Here is a 24,304-nt window from a genome sequence, read left to right on the forward strand (position 1 = left end):
TTGGTTTGGAGCTCTGTGCCTTCCTGTATCCCAATGACTCTTAAGTTTGGTCTTTTAATATTATCCCATAATTCTTGGATGTTCTGCTCATGGTTTCTTAGCAGACTTGCTGAGCTGTCTATGTTCTTTTCAAGCTGAAATACTTTGTCTTCATTGTCTGATGTTCTATCTTGTAATATATCTACTCTGCTGGTAGTATTCTCAATTGAGTTTTTAAGTTGGTTTATTGCTTCCTGCATTTCTAGGATTTCTATTTGTTTGTTTTTTATTACCTCTATCTCCCTGTGAAATTGATCTTTTACTTCCTGGATTTGTTTATGTCGTTCCTTGTCAATGTGATCTTTCATTGTCTGATTTTGCTGTCTCATGTCTTCCTTGAGACTCCAGATCATCTGAAGCATGTATATCCTGAACTCTTTTTCTGACATTCCATCTGTTGTGGCTATTACCTCTTCTAAAGTTGAGTTGACCTTCATTGCTTGTGGTCCTTTCTTTCCTTGTCTTTTCATACTGCTCGTGTTTCTTTCTGCTTGGTGAAGCTATTGTGTTTTTGAAATTTTCCCACTATTTATTTATATTGCTCTTGTATAGTTGAAAAATCTCCCTTGCAGGGCAGGTAGTGACTGTGATCCTCCTCCAATTGGGGTGATCTTTCTACCATGCTTGCGGGCCACTAGGTCTGCTCTGCCAGTTGGTCGCAGGTCCACCTACCCTGCAGGTGCGTGGAGCAGCTCTGTCACTCCGCCGGTTGTTGGGCATGACCTGCCCTGGGTCACAGTCCCGCCTACCTTGCAGGCACTGGGGGAGGGGGCGGGCCTGCCCCTCAGCAGGCCGCTGGACCTGTCCTGCTGGTGGGTCCAAGGTCCGCATTCCCTGCAGGCTTGTGTGGCAGCTCTGTCACTCCACAGGATGCTGGGCCTGACCTGCTGTGGGTCCCAAAAATATGGAACGCTTCATGAATTTGCGTGTCATCCTTGCACAGGGGCCATGCTAATCTTCTCTGTATCGTTCCAATTTTAGTATATGTGCTGCCGAAGTGAGCACTCCATGGTGATTTTTAAAAAAAATATTGATAGGTTGGGTGCAGTGGTGCGCTCCTGCAATCCCGGTTGCTCTGTAATCCCAGCTCTACTGGGGAAGCTGAGGCAGAAGGCACACAAGGTTGAGGCCAGCCTGGACAATTTAGTGAGATCCTGTCTCAAAGTAAAAATGAAAAAGGGTTAGGGATGTATCTTAGTGGTAGAGCACTTGCTCAACAAGTGTAAAACCCTGGGTTCAATCCCTAGTAACATCCCCACACAAAAAAAAATTGTTGGTATTTTTTGAAAGTTCACATTTATCTGTATTTTCTTGTGTAAGTAATACTTTCATAACTCTGAATTCATTCCCACATTGAGATATTAAAATGGTTTCTTTTATTTTTAATATTTTGATCTTGTTATACATGAATTAGGGATAAATTTGTGTGGAGGATAGGAGAACCAATCATCCTACTCCCATTTATTTTGTGTTTTCCTTACTGACGTGCAATGCCACCTCTATAATATGGCAAGTGCCTTATGTGCTTGAGTCTGCTTTTTATTGCTTTCCTCTTAAGTTACCTGTCTATCCTATGCAAATTCACATGGTTTGATTAATTTAAGTATAATACACATGGCTGTTTGGAAGAGAAAATGCCCTCAGCCAGTTTTTCTTTTATAAAATTGTCTTTATTATTCTCTGATATGTATTTTCTAGATTTTCAACATACACTTATGTATACTCAACATATACATACCCATATCCTTCTCCAATTTTATTGGATTTGTGCTAAATTTGTGGACTGACTTGAAAGATAGTTGCCATTGGTATGACATTGAGCTTTCTCCTATATAAATATGGGTTCTTTAAGTTTATATTCTTCAATAAGATTGTATAATTTTCACTATATAGTGAAATATATAAAAATGCATTTTTGGTTCAATTTATTTCAGGATTCCTTTTCTGTTGCTATTATGAATGACATTTTTCCTTCTTTTGCAATGTCTAGTTGGTTATTGTTGATATATGGAATATGGAATTTATTGATGCTTATATTAGCTTTCCTATTATACTCTTATTTGTAATAGTTTAACTGTAGTTTGATTTTTCTATACAATTACAATAGTGTAAATATTGTAAAAATTTTGTAAAATTGTATATATTATAAAAATATTGTAAAATTTTTTTATACAGACAATTATAATATTGTAAATAATAGTTTACTTTCTTTGTTACCAATCCTAGGGTTTTTTCCCCTCCTTTTTCTCTGTTACTTAGATGCTATATCATATATGTTAGATAAGAATAGAGATAGTACGCATTCTTTTATTTTCCTTAAATAATGAGACAATATTTAAAGTCTTACCATTATGTATAATATTAGCTTGATATTTTGGATAAACTTTATTATAAATTAAAGCAGTTTCTTCCTTTTATTTCCAGTTTGATAGACTATTGAATTTAAAATGATTTTTATGTGTTTAGATGATAATATGATTTGTCCTTTATTTTGTTAACATTTGTTAACATGCTAATTCATAGAAATAGATTTTTTTCTGACATTGAGCATACTTTGAATTCTTGATCTGGATGCATTTTTCCCCACTGCAGCACTTAGTATTGTTTTATTTAGGTATTTTGCATCTTTTGTTATTGAGTTTGGCTTATCATTTTTCTTACATGTATTTTATGTTTTGTTTTCATGTCAGGATTTTATTAACTTCATATAAGTTAATAAACTTTTAAATAAAAATTCTCTTAAACAATTTGCATAACAAAAGGGTTTTGTTCATTAAAAGTGTGGTAAAATTTTATGTGAAAACCTATTTGGGCCCAGATGCCTTTTCCCCTGGAATTGATATTTTTGATTATTGTTTTAACTTTTTATGTGGTTATTATACTAGTTAGCCTTTCTGAATCTTCTTGAGTAAATTTTTATAATTAAAATTCTTTTCTAAAGGTTTCTATTTCATCAGATTTGTTTAAAGTACTGATAGTATTTGCTCATTACTTTTTAAAAAATTATAGTTGCATTTTGAGCTGTGTTTCTTTTTCTTTTTAATATTATTTATTTTCTACCCATGGACTAGTAAAGAAGTTTGTATATTTTTAAGTCCTTTTCAAATAAATAATTTTATTTAGTTGATTATTCTTTTTTTACCTTATTTTTTATTTATTATTTTTATTTATGGCTTGTTCTTTTCTACTTACTTTGAGTTTCCTGAAATTTTATGTTTGTTTGGATCTGTGACTGAATGTGAATCTAAGGTTTGTCAGTATTTTCTGTCTTTTTTTGTAAATGCATTTAAAACCTACCTAAACACTGCTTCGGCTATTTCATATACGTTTTGATCTGTTGTCCTTTCATTGGTATTTAATATTCTGTCTTTATTTTAAAAAATTAACTCATGTTATAATAGTTCTTAATTTCTTTTCTTTTTTCCTTTTAACACATTCAGTGATTCACTTTTTAGTTTCCAAAGTACTAGCTCACTATATTTTTACTTAGTTTTAAATATGCTATATCACAAAATTTCTAAATCATTTTTAAGGCTATCATGATATGGGAAACAGTCCCTTGAGTGCTTCATTCTGAGATCAGAGAATAATTTCTACTTTGGCTTCTTATCTGAAAGGTTCTGTGCAGTGAAATTAACAAAGCAATTAGCAATAATCATAGAATAACTTCAGCAGTGAGTTTTCTTAAGATGATTCATATTTTGTTCTTCAATAAATCCTGAAACAACAATGAGCATATAACTGATTTTTGAATCATAAATACTACACGGTGTTAAAGTGAGAAGAATTGTGTTCACAATGCACAGGTTCTTCGAGTTGCATAATTTATAATTTACCAGAAGAGTACTTTCTTGGATATTTTGGTAATTAGGAACAAAGGAACTGGTCAAAAATCAACTCTTTGGATATGAAAAGATGCAGGTTCTTCTTTGCTACTGTTTTTTCAAAGCAGGAGGAAAAGAGATTAATATAGGATATAAAGATGAGATGATTTGAAAACTACAAAATGTAGGTGAAAACCACTCCCTTCATATAGCTAGATTTTTTGCACTAAGACTTCAGCTTCTGTGTAGTGGTTTCCATTTGATTGATTCTTTTCTTTTCTTGTTCAGGAAAAGGTAAGGAAGAAAATGAGCCTGATTCAGAACAACTGAATTTCGGTAAGAGTTTGCCTTCATCAAGTATGAAAAAGACAACTAGATCAAAGGTAAAATCTAAAAGGAGATAACTGTCAGCTAATTGATGGTAGCTTATAATGAAATCATTGACTTCACTCTCTAGGGAATTGATATCTATTTTATTGTTCTCACCACAATGATCTCTCTCTCTCTCTCTCTCTCTCTCTCTCTCTCTCTCTCTCTCTCTCTCTCTCTCTCTCTCAGTACTGGGGATTGAACTCAAGGGCACTTAACCACTGAGCCACATCCTTGGCCCTTTTTGTATTATATTTAGAAACAGGGTCTCGCTGAACATTGAGTTGCATAGGGCCTTGAAAAGTTGTTGCGGCTGGCTTTGAACTTGAGATTCTCCTGCCTCAGCCTCCTGAGCTGCTTGGATTACATGAGTGCACCACCACACCCAGCACCAGAATGATTTCTTAATTTTTTTGTCACTCTGATGTTGAAGATGACCAAAGTAGGGCTTTGAAAGAGTGAGGCTTTTTGAAACTCCTTTTAATGCTGCTCTGTGAAAGTGTTGTGCACGCTGTTCCACTCCACCCTACTCCCATTTTAGGTGGGAGGCAGGGTATTTCCATCTACAGAGTTTACTCTGCTGGTCCCTACTTCAAAACCGTTCTCTATGATGCTGTAAACTGGCATCTCTAGGGTAGATGTAGATGTAGGGACTTAATTGTTTCTTAAGCTGTTAGCTTAGACATGAACTTTGCAAAACTGATTGCCACCACAATTCTGTGCCAGTAGATTGAAAAAACTGGAGCCTTTATCATTGACCAGGTGGTTTTGTACCTTCAGTCCAGCTTAACTTAGTCTGACTTTCTTTTCTTCTGTTTTTGAAGTAAGCTTGATAGGACAATTTGCTAAATTAATGGTACTGGGTATAATTTATTATTCCAGCAGGGAAAATGAAAATTGTCATCTGAAAGTAAAAGTTAACAAAACATTTTTTGTCTTTTTGAGAAAATAATTTTGTGCTAGTTTTATAACCCCCCATTTCCTTAGAACAAGATGAAAATAGAATATCAACTGTGTTGCCAGGCAGTATTAGTTATGGTAAAATGACTCTTGAACTGGAAGGATTGTGACAAGGGATGATAAGTGTCTTCTTGAAAGTACAGATGCGCTCTTGCCTGAATATGGCAGGTAATACTGGTTTCTTTGTAACATGAGGCTTCTAAGACGAGGTGACTCTTGTATTCATCCATGTAATCTCACTGTCTGACACCAAAGTGAAACTAGATTACTCTTGGGACATTTGATGCTTCTGCCTAAGACTGTCCATGGTTCCTTTCCTGTGCCCTGCAAAGATCCCCTGGTACTTTGATTGGACTTTCAGATCTTGTGAATGTCCAGGTGAATGGAAGATAACTATTGGTGATTTAACAGGGTGGGAAAATCATACTGAATCCTGAAGTTTATTCAAGGTGGATTAAATCCCCAAATGTGAAAAACAAAACTTAGAAAAATATATAGTAGAATAATATTTTTCTTAATTAGCTAAGGAAGAATTTTCAAAAATTTGTATTTTATGTATTATTCAAAGTGGCAATTACTCAGTCTATTAGAATTTAATAAATCTATAATGGTCATGTTATTGCTAAAATATATATTTATATTTCAGGAAATGTTTCTTCATGTTAAGATGAAAACTCAATTTATATATTTTAACCTGTTCAACAAAATTAATATATTTGATAAAAGTGCCAGGTGGTTGTTTACATGTATTAATATCTTATTTTTAAAAATAATTGTTTTGGGGGTCAGTGTTCTGGAATGATGACTGTATTAATGTCTTTTAGGATTAGTACACATACATACAACACACATTTTTCAGGAGAGGAAAAAATTAATAAAGTTTACAAATGAAAATTATGAAAGATATTTACGAAAAAATGAAAAGAAAACTCAGATTGTAACTGGAGATATTGTATGAGAAATAGGCATGAATTAAAGAGTAGAAAATTAGGCAGAAGCCAGAGGTATTTGTATATGTGCATATGTGTATGTTTTTCCTCAGAGTGCTTTCTTGTTCCTTTGTTCAGCCTCTTCTTTTTTCTTTTTTTATATATACAACAGTTACCTGTTACCATATTCTGTTATTATATTAACACAACATTGGCTACAATTATTTTTATGCTTACTTGTTTTGTATCTGTCCATGAGAATATACCCTTCATAATGTCAGAACATATGCTTCTCTTGTTCACCATTTGTCCTATCAGGACATGTTTTTCTTGTTCACTGTTTTGTTCTAACACTTATAATAGTATCTGCACATACTGTGTCCCCCCAAAAGAATTGTCAAATTAATAAATTTTGAGCTTTAGGGAGGGGAAAGGAGGGGGTAGGAATGATGGTAGAATGAGTTAGACATCATTACCCTAAGTAAATGTATGAAGACATGAATGTTGTGAAAATACTTTTTGTACAATCAGTGACTTGAGAAATTGTACCCTATATGTGTAATATGAAATGAATTGCATTCTGCCATCATGTATAACAAATTAGAATAAATAATAATTTAATAAAAAATAAATAAAAATTAAAACAAAACAAAAAAATTAAGAAATGAAGCAAGGGCTGGGGCTGTAGCTGAGGGGTAGGGCATTTGAGACACTGGATTACATCCTTAGCACTGCATAAAAATAAACAAATACAACAAAGACATTCTGTCCATATACAAGTACAAAAAATTAAAAAACAAATGAGGCAGAGTCAAGGCCTAAAATGCTAATTACTGAATCTCTATTTCTTAAATAATTTATTTGTTTTTATTTTAATTTAACTCATGGATGCTTTACTACTGAACCCCAGCCCTTTTATATTTTATTTTTGAGAAAAGGTCTCACTAAGTTGCCGAGGCTGGTCTTGAACTTGTGATTATCCTGCCTCAGGCTTCCAAGTTGCCCAGTCTCTGAATATTTATTTTAATGTGATTTTATTCCTCTAATTAAATTTGATGTACTCTACCATAGAGCCAGGTACTATGAAGAATGTTTAGTCAAAGAGGACTAAAATCTTTCCATTGGATATTACAAAATCTCATGGGAGGGACATATGTAGAATTACTGGATTAGATGTTGCAAATACTGAAGTAAAGATAAATCTAGTGTTAAGGATTTTATCTTCACAGTAAATTAAATGTCATAAGAATTTATAGTAATCTATTCTGGGCTGCAATAAAAAGCAATCTGTTTCAAATTAAGTTTTTTTTATTAATGAGTAATTCAATATGAATCACTTGTATTTACATAAAGTACTCTATACTTTGTTTTGACCCATTGGAAAATATTAACTAGGTAGATATACATTTCAAGAGATTTTCTAGGAGTATAAATAACGTCATTATTATGTTTTAATTCCATCATGGAAAATCTTATCTTAAGAAGCTATAGAAATCATATTTCATTTAACTATATTTCTTAAAATCACAAGGTTTGATTTCTTTCTCATGCCTATAGGTTTTACAAAAGAAAGTTAACTCAGAGAAGGTGAAACCTTCTAAGAAATTCTCACTCAGAAGTAGTGCTGCTGAGAATCTTTTTCAAGAGCCTTCAGAAAGGTATAACTAATGTACTTATTTAGTGAATTTTGTTTATCCTATTCATATTCACACTTTATTCATATCCCTTCATATTTTGGTTGGGTTTAGAATTTAAATAAATAGAAGCCTAGCAGATGAAAAGGGAGGGAAGAAAATTTTAGGCTGAGGGAAGAAGTTTGAGTAAAGGTAAGGACTTGTGGAAATACCTCATTGGTGGTGAGAAATAAGTGTCAAGGGTGATAGGAATTGGAGAAGATATCATTTGGGCCTGTTGTGTGAAGGAACTCAATATAAGTAAAGCCAAGTATTCATTTTATTAGTTTATTCACTTGAAAATGAAGCATAGGTAGGGTCTGTCTATATTTCTAGAACTAGGATTTCTGTTAACACAGGCAGGATAAAAGTGGTAGGAAATGAATGTCAAGTAGATGATTGCAGTAGTCAAATAATAGTGAGGAGAAAAGAGAACTGTAAGATTATTCACAGAATAAAAATAAAAAGGTAATCATTTTTGCATAAAGTGCATGTAGGAAATTAGTATAGATGAGATGAAAAAGTAGGCAGGGGCTTGTTTGCCAGCATCCTTAAAGTGTTCAACAGGGAGCCTTGATTTATTCCAAAGTTGACTTGCAGTTATAATTAAATTTGTGTTTTAGGAATACTTTTATCTGGACATTGGTTATTAGATCCAGAAATCAAATTAGGAGACTTTTGCTAAGTGAAGTTGAAATAAAAGTACAAGAGCCTAGCAAATAGAAGAGGTGAGTAAATTGAACAATGAGAGGTTGGAAAAGAAACAGAAAGTGAATATGTTTAGTGTTTAAAAAATCTTTTAGCAATTATTAGCATGACAGAGGTAGTTTAAAGGGTTTCCTGTATTTATTGGTATGTTATAATTATGCATAATAGGGGATTCATTATATTATATTCATACATGTACATAATTTGATCAGTCTTATTCCCCAGTGCCTTTCTGTCCCTCCCCTTTTTCTTCCCCTGGTAAGATTACTCTACTGATCCTCTTCCTTATTATTATCATCATTATTTCATTATAATTTTGTTTGTACACATATACATGGGACTCATTGTGGTATATTTATTCATAGATGTAGCATAATTTGGTAGATTTAATTTCCTAATACTTCCCCATTTTTAAGATGAGATAAAGTTGATTTTTTATGTGAAATAATCTATAGATAATAAGAAAAGATGAGTTATAAGAAAAATTTTTCAGAGGAACCAGAAGGTATGGGATTAAAAAAGTGGAAGGATTAATTTTAAACAGGGAAAAAGTAAAGAGTAATGAAGAATGTTGATGCATTTGAGTGTATGTTTTAAAATAGTAAATTTTGTCTTGCATTGTCTAGGAGGGACTACTTTTATACTAAGGCAGAGGATTAAGATAAGAACCATATGAGGGTAGAGGCTTGGAGATAGCTGGAGTGGACAAATTTTAGAGGAAATTGACCAGAGGTATACCAGTGTTTTCCAAGTGGCTCTTTGCTAGTGTCAGAAATCCCAGTGGCTCCAGTATTGTTCCTTTCACTGCCAAGGTAAGGAGGAGAGAAGGTGAATAGATATAGATTGAGACAAGATGATTAGTTTGCAAGCCAGGTAAAAGTGATAGGAGATGAAGTTTGTAATCAGACATAGAATTTTAAAATTATCTCAGAGGGCATTAGTCCAATTGATGACAATGGAGTAGATGGTTGAACTGAAATAGATGTGACTCTTTATTGAATAATGAATATACATATAAGAGTACATATATTAGACAATGTGTGTATATATTCTTTGAACCACATACACATTTTTTTTTCTAGTGAGAGTGATCACAGTGTGTGGAATGCCAGTGCCGCCTTGAAAAGAGACAGGTGGAACAGTGATGATGAAGAGTCTGCAGGGACATCAAAGACTGACTCTCCTGAATTTGCTGGTATGATGTAATACTATTTGTAGTAGTAAGCTCTGGAAGGGGCTCTACTTCAGACCAATTGGAGGTCTGTGAGATTGTGTCTGTGAGTATGTGTCAACTTTCTTTGTGTCTTTAGCTTCTTGGGGTTATGTACTGTTGTACTGACCTACATTTTCTTTCAGCAATATGTTGCTTATGTCTAAATACTTTTTTAGCACTTGTGCTGTTCCTGACATCTCTTTCTGTCATTGACTACAAGTGAGCCAGTGTTATGTGCTGTCACTCTTTAAATGGACCTGTTCTTACCTTAGATTTCAGACTATTTGGTTACCTTCTAATTTTTCAGCTCTCTAATGTGTTCAACAAAATCATAGCTTAGTATTTTTTTCAACTTGGATGTAGGTAGTGATGCTCATCCTAGGTTTGTACATGTTAGGCAGAAATGGCATTTTTAAATCTAGATACATTTGAAAATAAGAACACATTCCTTTATAAATATGTCTTTTTAACAAGTGTACATTTACCCTATAACTTTTAAAAGCTAAATGTAATCCTCAATTGTATGACTGTACCATAATGTGTATATGTGATCTTGTTGGACATGTAAATGTTATATTAAAACTTCCATGGAGTCACGTCTTTGGGAGTATTATTAGCTTGAGTTGAAAAAAAGAAGGAAGCTTTATTTACATTGCTACAACTGCAGCAACAACAGGAAATCCTGAGCTCTTAGATCAATTCCTAGCCAAGCAGATGGGTTTTAAAGGAAAAGAGGTTATGTTCTGAGCCACAGAAGAACTGGTAACTCACAGTCATTATTTTTCTTAGTTCTGCTGAGGTTCAGACATGATGACTAGATGGTTTGTTTTTGTTTCACTTTATAATGATCTCTGAGTAACAAATAATGTTGGTGCTATATCAAATTTGTTTATTTTCAAAAGTGAGTACTATGACCTAGCTGTTAGAGTAGTGCATTTTTCAGGGAAAGACAATCCTTTCTCAATACTCTCCTTTTCAGTTTCAGTTTAGGAGTAAAGTTAGACTCCTCCTGGGGTCTGTTTTTTTAAGTCTATAATAGCAAAATATTAATACCCAGAAAATATAAAACTGTATTTTGTTAAAATAAAAGAACCAAATAGAAAAATGATCAAAAGCCATTAACAGGTACTTCACAGAAGAAGTATAAAAACGTGTTTCAACTTTGAATCAGATAATAAAAAATCAAATCACAGTGAGATAACAATATATACTGATTAGATTGTTTAAAAAGTATTATAGTCAATATTGGTGAGTTTGTGGCATGATGGAAATCATTTTCAGTTACACACAGGGTACTCCTATTCCTTCCCTAAAAGAGGATATAACATTTTATGTTTTTCGTTTTTTTCTGTATTCTCCAACTTTTTCCCTTTAATATTTTACAAAAGATAACAAATGCTTAGTTAATTTATTATATCAAATGTTCATGTCAAAAAAGAAGAATCCTGCATTTGGATTTGATACAAATCCTTGATTTGTATTAAGTATGTTTTTGTGATATTTTGTAAAAATGGAACTTAGGAAAATATTTTAACTCCATTGTTGTTAATATGTAAACATATAATTGATTTTTATATATTGTCCTTGTATCTTATTTATTTATTTATTTATTTATTTGGTACCAGGAAATGAACTCAGGGGCACTCAACCACTGAGCCACATCCTTAGCCCTATTTTGTATTTTATTTAGAGGCAGGGTCTCACTGAGTTACTTAGTGACTTGCTAAGTTGCTGAGGCTAGCCTTGAACTCAGGATCCTCCTGTCTCAGCCTTCCGAGCCTCTGGGATTACAAGCGTGTGCCACCATGCCTGGCTGTCCTTGTATCTTTCAAAAACCTTCCTGAACTTATTAATTTGAGAAGCTCGTTTCAATGTAAATGTTCATGTTGTCAGACAGTTTAATTTTTTTACCTTTCCCTGTGTGTTTACCTATGGCATCTTTTACTTGACCTAATGTACTGGCTTGGAACTTTGTTACAATGTTAAAGCTATTTATTAGGTTGAGGAAGTGCCTTCTAATTCGAGTTTGCTGAAGAGTTATCATGAATGGCTTTTGAATTTTGTTATATGAATTGAGATGATCATGTAATTTTTCAGAATGAGATACCTATTTGATTTTTAAAATGTTGAGCCTGATTTACATTCCTCGGAGAGGTCCAACTAGGTCATGGTGTATTATTGTTTTTTATGCTATTTGATTTGATAGTATTTTCCTGAGGATATTCATTTGTTGATGTGTGTGTGTGTGTGTGTGTGTGTGTGTGTGTGTGTTATTTCCCTGGTTTTAGTGTCAGGTTTTATTGCTGACCCTACAAATTCAGATGGGAAGTATTCTCTACTCTTTATGTTCTGGAAGATTTTACATAAAATCTATATTATTGCTTCTTCATATGTTTGGTGGAATTCATTTAAGCCATCTGGGCCTGGAATTTATTTGCTTGTGATGTTTTAAAATACATAGTTTTAGATTCCTGGGGTTTTCATAGAAAAATATCCCAGACTAGGAGGCTTGACCAACAGAAATTTATTTTCTGACAGTTCTGGAGGCTGGAAGTCAAGGTGTCATAAGGGTTGGTCTCTCCTGAGGCCCTGTCTGTGGCTTGTAGAGCTTGCCTTCTTTCTGACTTCACATTATCTTCCACTTATGTATGTCTGATTCTTGTTATCTTCCTTTAAGGACCTTATTTTCACTTAGTTACATCTTCAGAGATCCTATCTCCAAATATAGTAACATTTTGAATTACTGGAGATTAGGACTTCAACATGAATTAGGGAGGAGGCAGACATGATTCAGTCCGTAACAACATTCTGTTTCTTTGTTACAGTACAGTATAGTTTTAGGTTCTCTTTCTTGCTTTAATGAGGCTTTACAGTTTGAATTTGTTCCACGTTCAATGAATTTGTTCCATCCATGTAAATTGCCTAATCTATGGTAATAGAGTTGTTCATAATATTACCATATTAGTTTTTAATATCTGTAATGTCTTAATTGATCACTGTTTTAGTCAGCTCTTTCACTGCTGTGACTAAAAGGCCCATTCAGAACAGCTATAGAGGAGGAAAAGTTTATTTGAGAGCTCATGGTTTCAGCTTTATTCCCTGGGGCTCGAGGTGAGGCAGAACATCATGGTGGGAGAGTGTGGCAGAGGAAAGAAGAGAAAGTCTCCACTTGCTTTAATCTGTAAGAGTTAGGGGAAATTGATCCTGGGTGAGGTTTGTACCTTTTCTGCAGAAGCTGCTACATCCTAATGCACTCATGCACTATGAGGGAGAATATTTTTAGTTCCTAATTCTGTCTCTAGTTGCTCTCCTGAGCTCGCATTAGGTCCTTGTAAAGTATTTTTCTGTTTTTTCCCCTTTCTATTAATTTATGTACACATGCATCTGTCCCATCAATAAGTTTATTTTTAGTCATCTGCTTTATTTCTTGAAGTGTTAATTATAAATTAATTCAGCAACAGTTTCTCTTTAGGTGAGCAGACTATTGCTCACCTCATTATATTGTTTTATTATCTTATTTTAAACTCTTTTAAGAAAGTAATTCATTTTCTTTTCTTTTTTTATGGGGTATCAATTCTTATTTTTCCCACGTGTACAGATTGCAGGATCACATTGGTTATACAGCCATGTTTATACATACTGCCATACTTGTGTCTGTTGTACACTGCTGCCCTTCCTATCCCCTTCCTATCCTCTCTCTCCTCTCTCTTCCCTCCCGTCACCTCTCTCTACCCCATCTACTGAAACACATTTCCCTCTCTTTTTTTCCCTTCTTCCTCACACTATCTTATATGTAATTTTGTATAGCAATGAGAGTCTCCTTCCATCTTCCCTGCAATTTCCCTTCTCTCTCCCATTTCCTTCCCCCTCTCGTCACTGTTTAATGGTGATCTTCTTCTCATGCTCTTCCTCCCTATTCTGTTCTTAGTTGCCCTCCTTATATCGAAAAAGACATTTGGCCTTTGTTTTTTAGGGATTGGCTAACTTCATTTAGTATAATCTGCTCTAATGCTATCCATTTCCCCGAAAATGCCATGATTTTGGTTTCCTTAGTGTTGAGTAACATTCCATTGTGTATAAATGCCACATTTTTTATCCATTAATCTATTGAAGGGCATCTAGGTTGATTCCACAGTCTAGCTATTGTGAATTGTGCTGCTATGAACATTGATGTAGCTGTATCCCTGTAGTATGCTCTATTTAGGTCTTTTGGTAATAGTCCGAGAAGGGAAATAGCTGGGTCAAATGGTGGTTCCATTCACAGCTTTCCAAGGAATCTCCATACTGCTTTCCAAATTGGCCATACCAATTTGCAGTCCCACCAGCAATGTGCAAGTGTACCCTTTTCCCCACATCCTCGCCAGCACTTGTTATTGTTTGACTTCATAATGGCTGCCATTCTTACTGGAGTGAGATGGTATCTTAGAGTGGTTTTAATTTGCATTTCTGTGATTGCTAGAGATGGTGAGCATTTTTTCGTGTATTTGTTGATTAATTGTATATCCTTCTCTGAGAAGTGTCTGTTCATATCCTTGGCCCATTTGTTGATTGGGTTATTTGTTATCTTATTGTTTAATTTTTTGAGTTCTTTGTATACTCTGGAGATTAGGGCTCTAGCTAAAGTGTGAGGGATAAAAATTTGTTCCCAGGATGTAGGCTCCCTATTTACCTCTCTTATTGATTCTCTTGCTGAGAAAAAACTTTTTAATTTGAATACATCCCATTTGTTGATTCTTGATTTTAAATCTTGTGCTATAGGTGTCCTATTAAGGAATTTGGAGCCTGACCCCATGAGATGGAGATTAGAGCCAAGTTTTTCTTCTATCAGACACAGAGTTTCTGGTTTGATTCCTAACTCCTTGATCCATTTTGAGTTAATTTTTGTGCATGGTGAGAGAAAGGGATTCAGTTTCATTTTGTTGCATATGGATTTCCAGTTCTCCCAGCACCATTTGTTGAAGATGCTATCCTTTATCCATTGCATGCTTTTAGCCCCTTTGTCTAATATAAGGTAATTGTAATTTTGTGGATTGGTTTCTGTGTCCTTTATTCTGTATCATTGGTCTACCCGCCTGTTTTGGTACCAGTACCATGCTGTTTTTGTTACTATTGCTCTGTAGTATAGTTTAAAATCTGGTATCACTATACCGCCTGTTTCACTCTTCCTGCTTAGAATTGCTTTTGCTATTCTGGGTCTTTTATTTTTCCAGATGAATTTCATGATTGCTTTTTCTATTTCTGCGAGGAATGCTGTTGGGATTTTTATATAGAGTACTTTTGGTAATATTGCCATTTTAATGATATTAGTTCTGTCTATCCATGAACAAGGTATATCTTTCCATCTTCTAAGGTCTTCTATTTCTCTCTTTGTATAGGTCTTTCACCTCTTTTGTTAGGTTGATTCTCAAGTATTTTATTTTTTTGAGGATATTGTAAATGGGGTGGTTGTCCTCATTTCCTTTTCAGAGGATTTGTCACTGATATACAGGAATACCTTTGATTTATGTGTGTTGATTTTATATCTTGCCACTTTCTGAATTCATTTACTAGCTCTAGAAGTTTCTTGGAAGAACCTTTTGGCTCTGCTATGTATAATATCATGTCACCCGCAAATAGTGCTAATTTAATTTCTTCTTTTTCTATCTTTATGCCTTTAATTTTTTTCATCTAATTGCTCTGGCCACTGTTTTGAGAACTGTGTTGAATATAAGTGGTGAGAGAGGGCATCCCTGTCTTGTTCCAGGTTTTAGAGGGAATGCCTTCAATTTTTCTCCTTTCAGAATGATGCTAGCCTGAGGCTTAGCATAGATAGTTTTTACAATGTTAAGGTAAGTTCCTCTTATCCCTAGTCTTTCTAGTGTTTTGAACATAAAGGGATGCTGTACTTTGTCGAATGCTTTTTCTGCGTCTAACTAGATGATCATATGGTTCTTATCTTTAAGTCTATTGATGTGGTGAATAACATTTATTGATTTCCGTATATTGAACCATCCTTGCATCCCAGGGATGAATCCTACTTGATCATGGTGCACGATCTTTTTGATATGTTTTTGTGTCTGATTTGCCAGAATTTTATTGAGGATTTTTGCATCTATGTTCATTAGAGATATTGGTCTGTTGTTTTTTTCTTTGAAGGGTCTTTGTCTGGTTTAGGAATCAGGGTGATGTTGGCCTCATAGAATGAATTTGGAAGTTGTCCCTCTTTTTCTGTTTCCTGAAATAACTTGAAAATTATTTCTTCTTTAAACGTTTTGTAAAACTCTGCTGTATACCCATCTGATCCTGGGCTTTTCTTGGTTGGTAGTCTTTTGATGGCTTCTTCTATTTCCTCAATTGATATTGGTCTGTTTGTGTGTATCCTCCTGACTCAATCTGGGCAAATCATATGACTTAAGAAATTTATCGATGTCTTCACTATCTTCTATTTTATTGGAATATAGGTTTTCAAAATAATTTCTAATTATCTTCTGTATTTCTGTAGTATCTGTTGTGATGTTGCCTTTTTCATCCGTATGTTAGTAATTTGAATTCTCTCTCTTCTTCTCTTCTTTAGCATGGCTAAGGTTCTGTCGATCTTATTTATTTTTTCGAAGAACCAACTTTTAGTTTTGTCAATTTTTTCAATAGTTTCTTTTGTTTTCATTTCAATGATTTCTGCTCTGATTTTAATTATTTCTTGCCTTCTGCTACATTTGCTGTTGTTTTGCTCTTCCTTTTCTAGGGCTTTGAGATGAAGTGTGAGCTCATTTATTTGTTGGTTTTTTCTTTTTTTGAGGAATGACCTCCAGGCGATGAATTTCCCTCTTAAAACTACTTTTATTGTGTCCCATAGATTCTGATATGTTGTGTCTGTATTTTCATTTATCTCTAAGAATTTTTTGATTTCTTCCTTTATGTCTTCTGTAACCCATTGATCATTCAGTAACGTATTGTTCATTTTCCATGTGATGTAGGATTTTTCCTTCCTTCTTTTTCATTGATTTCCAGTTTCATTCCATTATGATCAGATAAAATGCATGGTATTATCTCCACCCCTTTATATTTACTGAGGATTGCCCTATAGCATAATATATGGTCTATTTTTGAGAAGGATTCCATGTGCTTCTGAGAAAAAATATATCCACTTGATGATGGTTTATATATTCTTTATATGTCAGTTAAGTCTAGGTTATTGATTGTGATATTGAGTTCTATAGTTTCTTTATTCAACTTTTGTTTGGAGGATCTGTCCAATGGTGAGAGAGGTGTGTTGAAGTCACCCATAATTATTGTGTTGTGGTCTATTTGATTCTTGAACTTGAGGAGAGTTTGTTTTATGAACGTCACAGCACCATTATTTGGTGCATAAATATTGATAATTGTTATATCTTGTTGTTTAATGGTTCCTTTTAACAGTATATAATGTCCTTCCTTATCCCTTTTGATTAACTTAGTCTTGAAGTCGATTTTATTCGATATGAGGATGGCCATCCCTGCTTTCTTACGAGGACCGTGTGCGTGGTATATTTTTTCCCAACCTTTCACCTTCAGCCTCTGTATGTCTTTTCCAATCAGATGTGTCTCCTGGAGGCAGTATACTGTTGTATTTGTTTTTTTAATCCATGTTACCAGCCTATGTCACTTTATTGGAGAGTTTAAGCCATTAAAATTTAGAGTTACTATTGATAGACGGTTTGTACTTCCAGCCATGTTTGATTATTTATCTTTTTTTAGAAATTTAGTTTGTTTCTCCAAGATTAGCTTTCCCCCCGCCCTCTGTCTTTACTGAGGCACTTCCCACTGTTGGTTTTGGTTATTATTTTTCATTTCTTCCTCGTGTAGTGTTTTGCTAAAATGCTTTGCAATGCTGGTTTTCTGGCTGCAAATTCTGTTAAATTTTGTTTTTCATGAAAGATTTTTATTTCATTGTCGTACCTGAAGCTTAATTTTGCTGGATACTATATTCTTGGTTGGCATCCATTGTCTTTCAGTGTTTGAATTACGTTGTTCCAGGATCTTCTCGCTTTCAGTGTCTGTGATGAAAAATCTGTTGTTAACCTTATTGGTTTACCCCTGAATGTAATCTGCCTCCTTTCTCTTGTTGCTTTTAATATTTTCTCTTTGTTCTGTATATTGAATATCTTCATAACAAAGTGTCTTGTTTCATTAATTGTTGTTGTATATTTTTGCTGATGTTAACATGATATTTTTGGCTCATATTATTTGTCATTGGAAAGAAATTTTTGAGAACTGGCTTCATGTAAATATTTTACCTCAAAATTCTGAAACTTTTAAGGCATTATTTTATTATTGGTTTCTGGATTACTGCATTTTGACCTGGGGATACGCTGTGTAAGATTTTGGATATTTGGAGCCTAGATTACCAATGTGACCTAAAAGATCATCATGAAACAAAAATTCTGAATGTGTTATTTAATAGAATGTATTCACTTATCATTGGTTAAAAGAATTAATATATATCTATCATTTAGTCTTGTTAATTGCATAGTATAAAACTTGTCTATACTTGAAGGTGTGTGTGTGTGTGTGTGTGTTTGTTTGTGAATGATAGATCTGTTTAGTAGAAAATGACATGTGTTAGACTCTCTGTATCTTCTCATCTCAGACTCCAAGAACTTCTAAATACTTGATTCCAGGAAGGCAAAACATTATTTTTTTATTAATCCAAAGTCTTATATATTCTTTCCTTGACATAATTGTCAATCCTATACCCTATTCACATTGTAAAACAGAATACTTTCTGTTATATTTACAACTGAATGTTTTTCTCCAAGAAAATGGAATTTTGTGTAATTTCAAGATACGTAGCATGTTTTTTTCAAAACAAAGGTAGTCTCTTTCAAGGCGATAGACCCTTTGCCTTTTGGAAGAATTAATTTCCATTGACCCTTAATTTCAATGGAAATTAATTTTCCCTTCATATACATATAAGGAACTTACAAATGTGAATTTTTTTTTCTTTTTTAGATACAACAGACATTGTTTCTGAAGAAGAGCTAGCTCAGTTGGCTCAAATTCAACCACTGATATTCAATTTTAATGAACGATTAGCCATCAAGAATTGTTTGAAAATGCTTTCAAATAAAGTAGCAGAAAATGATATCACTCAGGAATTTATGGTAAATATTTTTTTCTTAACAAAAGTCTATGTATAATATTTTTTTGTATTATAATCAGAGATTTTTCTTTACTTTTCTTCTGCCTTTTTAAAATTGAGTACAGTATATTGAGTACATTGTTTTTATTTTTAAATACTACATTTTAAAAAGTAATATATGTACATGGTAAAAAATGTCAAATAACATAAAAGTATAAAATATGTAGAAAGTTTTGCTGCCTCGGTGTCTCTATCAATTACCTAGGGCCCTCTTCTACTATTAAGATTGTCATGTAAATTTTTCAGCAAATTTTTTGGCATGTACTTTATTCATGATACCAGCCTTTAATTTTTTTTCTATAAAACAAAATTTTCAGACATATTGTCAGCATATATAGCTTACCTTTGAAATATTGCATGGCAGTTAATGATATGGATAAATATCTTATTTTCTTTACAAAGTTTCATATATTGGGCATTTATTTATTCATTTATTTTAATATGTTAGTTCATTTTTAAAAATTGATTTAAAAAATAAATGACAGTGGAATGCATTACAATTCTTATTACATGTATACAGCACACTTTTTTCATATCTCTGGTTGTATATAAAGTATGTTGACACCAATATGTGTCTTAATACATGTACTTTGGATAATGATGTCTATCACATTCCACCATCATTGCTAATCCCCTGCCTCCTCCCTTTCCCTCCCACCCCTCCGCCTATCTAGAATTTATCTATTCCTGCCATGCTCCCCCTCCCTACCCCACTATGAATCAGCCTCTTTTTATCAGAGAAAATATTCAGTATTTTGGGGGGGGGTAATGGCTAATTTCACTTAGCATTATCTTCTCCAATGCCATCCATTTACCTGCAAATGCCATGATTTTATTCTCTTTTATTGCTGAGTAAAATTCCATTGTGTATATATGCCACATTTTTTATATCCATTCATCCACTGAAGGGCATCTAGATTGGCTTCACAGTTTAACTATTGTGAATTGTGCTGCTATAAACATTGATGTGGCTGTGTCCCTGTAGTATGCTGTTTTTAAGTCCTTTGAGTATAGTCCCAGGAGAGGGATAGCTGGGTCAGATGGTGGTTCCATTCCCAGATTTTCAAGGAATCTCCATACTGCTTTCCATAATGGATGCACCAATTTGCAGTCCCACCAACAATGTAGGAGTGTACCTTTTCCCCCACATCCTTGTCGTCAACACTTATTGTTGTTTGTCTTCATAATCGCTGCCATTCTGACTGGAGTGAGATGATATATTAGAGTAGTTTTGATCTGCATTTCTCTAATTGCTAGAGATGATGAACATTGTTTCAAAGATTTGTTGTTGGATTGTATATTCGTTTCTTTTTTTAATATTTATTGTGGATACAACATCTTTATTTGTATGTGGTGCTGAGGATGGAACCCAGCACTGCGCGCATGCCAGGCGAGCGTGCTATCGCTTGAGCTACATCCCTAGTCCTGTATATTTGTTTCTGAGAAGTGTCTGTTTAGGTCCGTGGCCCATTTATTGATTGGGTTATTTGTATTTTTAGTTGCTTAGCTTTTTTAGTTCTTTATATACCCTAGAGATTAGTGCTCTATCTGATGTGTGAGGGGTAAAAATTTGCTCCCAGGATGTAGGCTCTCTGTTCACCTCACAGATTATTTCTTTTGTTGAGAAGAAACATTTTAGTTTGAATCCATCCCATTTATCGATTCTTGGTTTTAATTATTACACTCTAGGAGTCTTATTAAGGAAGTTGGGGCCTAATCCCACATGATGAAGATTAGGGCCTACTTTCTCTTCTATTAGATACAGAGTCTCTGGTTTAATTCCTAGGTCCTTGATCCACTTTGAGTTGAGTTTTGTGCATGGTGAGAGATAGGGGTTTAATTTCATTTTGTTGCATATGGATTTCCAGTTTTCCAAGCACTATTTTTTGAAGAGGCTATCTTTTCTCTATTGCATATTTTAGGCACCTTTGTCAAATATAAGATAATTGTAGTTTTGTGGATTAGTTTCTGTGTCTTCTGTTCTGAACCATTGATCTTCCAGTCTGTTTTGGTACCAATACCAGCTGTCTTTTTACTGTTGCTCTGTAGTACAGTTTAAGGTCTGGTGTAGTGATGCTACCTGCTTCACGCTTCCTGCTAAGGATTGCTTTAGCTAATCTGGGCCTCTTATTTTTCCAGATGAATTTCATGATTGCTTTTTCTATCTCTATGAGGAATGCCATATCATTAATACAATGATCAGATTTGCATTAAATCTGTATAGTGCTTTTGGTAGTATGGTCATTTTGATAGTATTAATTCTGCCTATCCAAGAGCAAGTTAGATTGTTCTTGGCTTTGCTATTATAAACAGCAATCGTCCTTCTTCATATACCTGTATATATGTGTCATTTTTGGAACAAATTTTTAGAAAGACAATCTGTAATTTTGGATTATCAAAGGGTTAATTCTTTGCCCATCTCTAAATGACAAATGATTTTTTGTTGACAATATAAATGTCTTTCCTTTATTTAATAACAAAGTAGTATCCATCTTTCCATATGTTTTCGAGCATTTTGTGTTTATTTTCAATGAACTGCTACTTCTAATTATTTGCCAAAATTTCCATTGTTTTTAGTACCTGAAATTAAACCCATAGTTTTGTAACCACTAAGCCATAATCTCAGCCCTTTTTATTTTTTATTTTGAGACAGTCTTGCTAAGTTTCTGAGGCTGGCTCTGCGCTTGTGATCCTCCTGCCTCAACTTCCTGAGCAACTGGAATTACAGGCATGTGCCACTGTGTCCTGCCTATTTATTCTTTATCAATTCTTTATATAATGAAGAAATTATCTCCATGTGTGTATTACCTATGTTAATAATCTCTGCTGTTCATGTTATACAAGTGCACATACACCTATTTATCACAAAGAAAGAGCTCATTTTTAATAAACTATTAATACTCAATATGTTAATCTTAGGGCTTCTGGCTTTTCATGTTCTTTAGCAAAACCCCTTTCAGTCCCACATCAGAATAATTGCTTCATGCTTTTTTCTAATGCTTTTTTGAATTTATTTTTAGCATTTGAATCTTCAATCAAGATAGAATTTACCTTGAGTTATTTGATAATGACTACCATTGTGTATCTCTTCAGTTCTCTAAAGACTCTCCAGAGACTTTGATATAAGATTTGGCTTTTCTTTTCTTTTTTATTATTTTTTTTGGTACTGGGGACTGAACTGAGAGGTATTTTACTACAAAGCTATATCCCCAGCCCCTTTTATTTAGAGACAGGGACTCACTGAGTTGCTTAGTGCCTCACCATTGCTGAGGCTGGCTTTGAACTCTCAATTCTCCTGTCTTAGCCTACTGAGCTGCTGGGATTACAGGCATGTGCTACTGTGCCTGGCAAACTGAAGAACTTTTAAAAAAGTATAGTGTCAGGCTGGAGTTGTAGTTCGGTGGTAGAGCACTTGCCTAGCATGTGTGAGGCACTGGGTTTGATCCCTAGCATCACATAAAAATTAAAAGTATATCTCAGACTTTGTTCATTAATATTCTAATTGTGTCAGATTTGATAACTCCCAATTTCTTTTTTGTTTTTGTTTCTTTCAAGATTTTGGACAGCCATCCTTAGTTTATTTCACAAACCAGGATATAGCTACTCACAAATATAGTCAGAAGATGTTCTTAGATTATATGAGGCAGATCTTATATTTTTATCATTCATTAAATTTTTATTGAATATTATGTATACAGAATGGTGGATTTCATGGAGGCTTATTCTTGTGTACATAAAAACATAATTCCTGTTTCTTTTTTATAGTTGACTATGGGTTCCTCATTCATATATTCAACCTACTACAGATCAAAAGTATTAGAAAATGTACATCTCTACTAGATATGTACAGACTTTTTTCCTGTCATTATTCCTTAAGCAGTACAGTATAATAACTATATAGCATTTACATTATGTCAGGTGTAAGTAATGTACAGATGATTTAAAGTACATGAGATGATGCACATAGATTTTATATAAACACTACACCGTTTTATATAAGGAACTTGAGAATTCACAAATTTTGATATCCATGTGCATCCATGGGAGTTTCCAGAACGGATTTTAGTAGATACTGAGGAGTGACTGTGTATAGAACAAGGTTTTTCCTACTTTTAGTCTACCTCTGTCATAGACCATGTGCTCTGTGCTCTTGTTACCATGGTGTTTATTCTTTCCCCAAGAGGATATATATATCTTCATGACTTCTACCTGAAATTACATCCCTTCACTATCCTTTGCTTCCACACACTCACTGACTTTAATATGGCTGACTTTTGATGACTCACTCAGGACCAATTCAAGTTATATGAAGAAGTTCAGGCATAAATCTGATGCTGTCATCAGTACTATTGGTTCTGTATACTGGTCCTGTGTATTTGATTTATGTGTTCTCTGCCTACTATATTCTCTCTTCAAGGTTGAGGCCATTTTCTACTTCATGATTGAATGCCAATATCTAAATCAGTGCCAGAAGCATACTAAATACTTGATAAATGTTTGTGGAATTTACACTTGGTGAAGTAATTTTTTTGAAATGAGACTATTTGAATTATTGTCCAAGCTTCAAGAAATAAATTTTAAGACTTTATATCTTAAGAGAAGATATTTTATTATTTGTTTATGAAATAATAGATTTATGGTTAAGCCCTAAGAAATTAACATTTAATGTTTCCTTGGGTTATGAAAAAGGAAAACCATGAAGTTCAGGGAGAAAGTAGATTTAAAAAATGTAACTTTTTTTTATCAAGGAACTCATTGGTCAGCATCTCCAACTTAGGATATTATATAGAGTACTTTTTAAATGAGGTTCTAATTTATCTGCTTTATTAAATAATGAATTACATAGCAAGTCATATCATAAAAGGGTTAAAGGACCACAAACACTAAACAAAGATGATATTTTTTCTTTTTTTGTTATAGTAAATCAAGACTTTCTCTTGTTTTACTTTTAAAGGATTTGGAACTTAAGAATCTACCTGGTGAGTTCAACTATGGGAATGAACCATTGAACAGAGAAAAAAACAGATACAGAGATATTCTTCCATGTAAGCTAAAAATGTTTTGATTGCTTTTCTGTTTACCTTGGAAAAGGTTGCGAGGGTTGGATGACTTTCTATGAGTGAGTTTGATCTGTGAACATGACAAAGAGCTCTAGTAGCTAGTAGCATTTTACCTGGCCATATTCTAGGAAAAATGCTAGAATATGGTGAGAGTAAAAGCCACTATTTCTAGTATGCTTTCTAGCCACTGTCAAAAGGTTATTTATCACTATTGTGGCCTTACTCTCCTGAATTGCTACTTCTCAGTTCATGAGCCATTGAAGTTCTCAGTTCAAAGATCTGGGACATCTGGCACCTTGGGTAACATTTGAATTTGGATCACTTTTCTTCACCATTTTATTTAGACACACATATGTAATGGGGGCTATTAAT

The 24,304-nt window shown here is 33.9% G+C and overlaps 1 protein-coding gene and 1 non-coding gene across 2 annotated transcripts in view; one reads left to right on the forward strand and one right to left on the reverse strand.

Annotated features, from left to right (window-relative positions):
• The window catches only part of Ptpn20 (protein tyrosine phosphatase non-receptor type 20), a 101,491-nt gene that overhangs the window by 36,644 nt on the left and 40,543 nt on the right, over nt 1-24,304 (forward strand). The window contains exons 4-8 of the mRNA XM_078042706.1: nt 4,152-4,246; nt 7,679-7,779; nt 9,585-9,697; nt 18,683-18,834; nt 23,827-23,917. Coding sequence (XP_077898832.1) covers nt 4,152-4,246; nt 7,679-7,779; nt 9,585-9,697; nt 18,683-18,834; nt 23,827-23,917 — 552 coding nt within the window. The remainder of the gene's footprint in view (nt 1-4,151; nt 4,247-7,678; nt 7,780-9,584; nt 9,698-18,682; nt 18,835-23,826; nt 23,918-24,304) is intronic.
• LOC144367878 (U6 spliceosomal RNA) lies at nt 938-1,044 on the reverse strand. Its single transcript, XR_013427435.1, has one exon. It is a non-coding gene; the product is annotated as a U6 spliceosomal RNA (small nuclear RNA).

This window comes from Ictidomys tridecemlineatus, chromosome 1, assembly GCF_052094955.1.
Source record: "Ictidomys tridecemlineatus isolate mIctTri1 chromosome 1, mIctTri1.hap1, whole genome shotgun sequence".
Lineage (NCBI taxonomy): Eukaryota > Metazoa > Chordata > Mammalia > Rodentia > Sciuridae > Ictidomys > Ictidomys tridecemlineatus.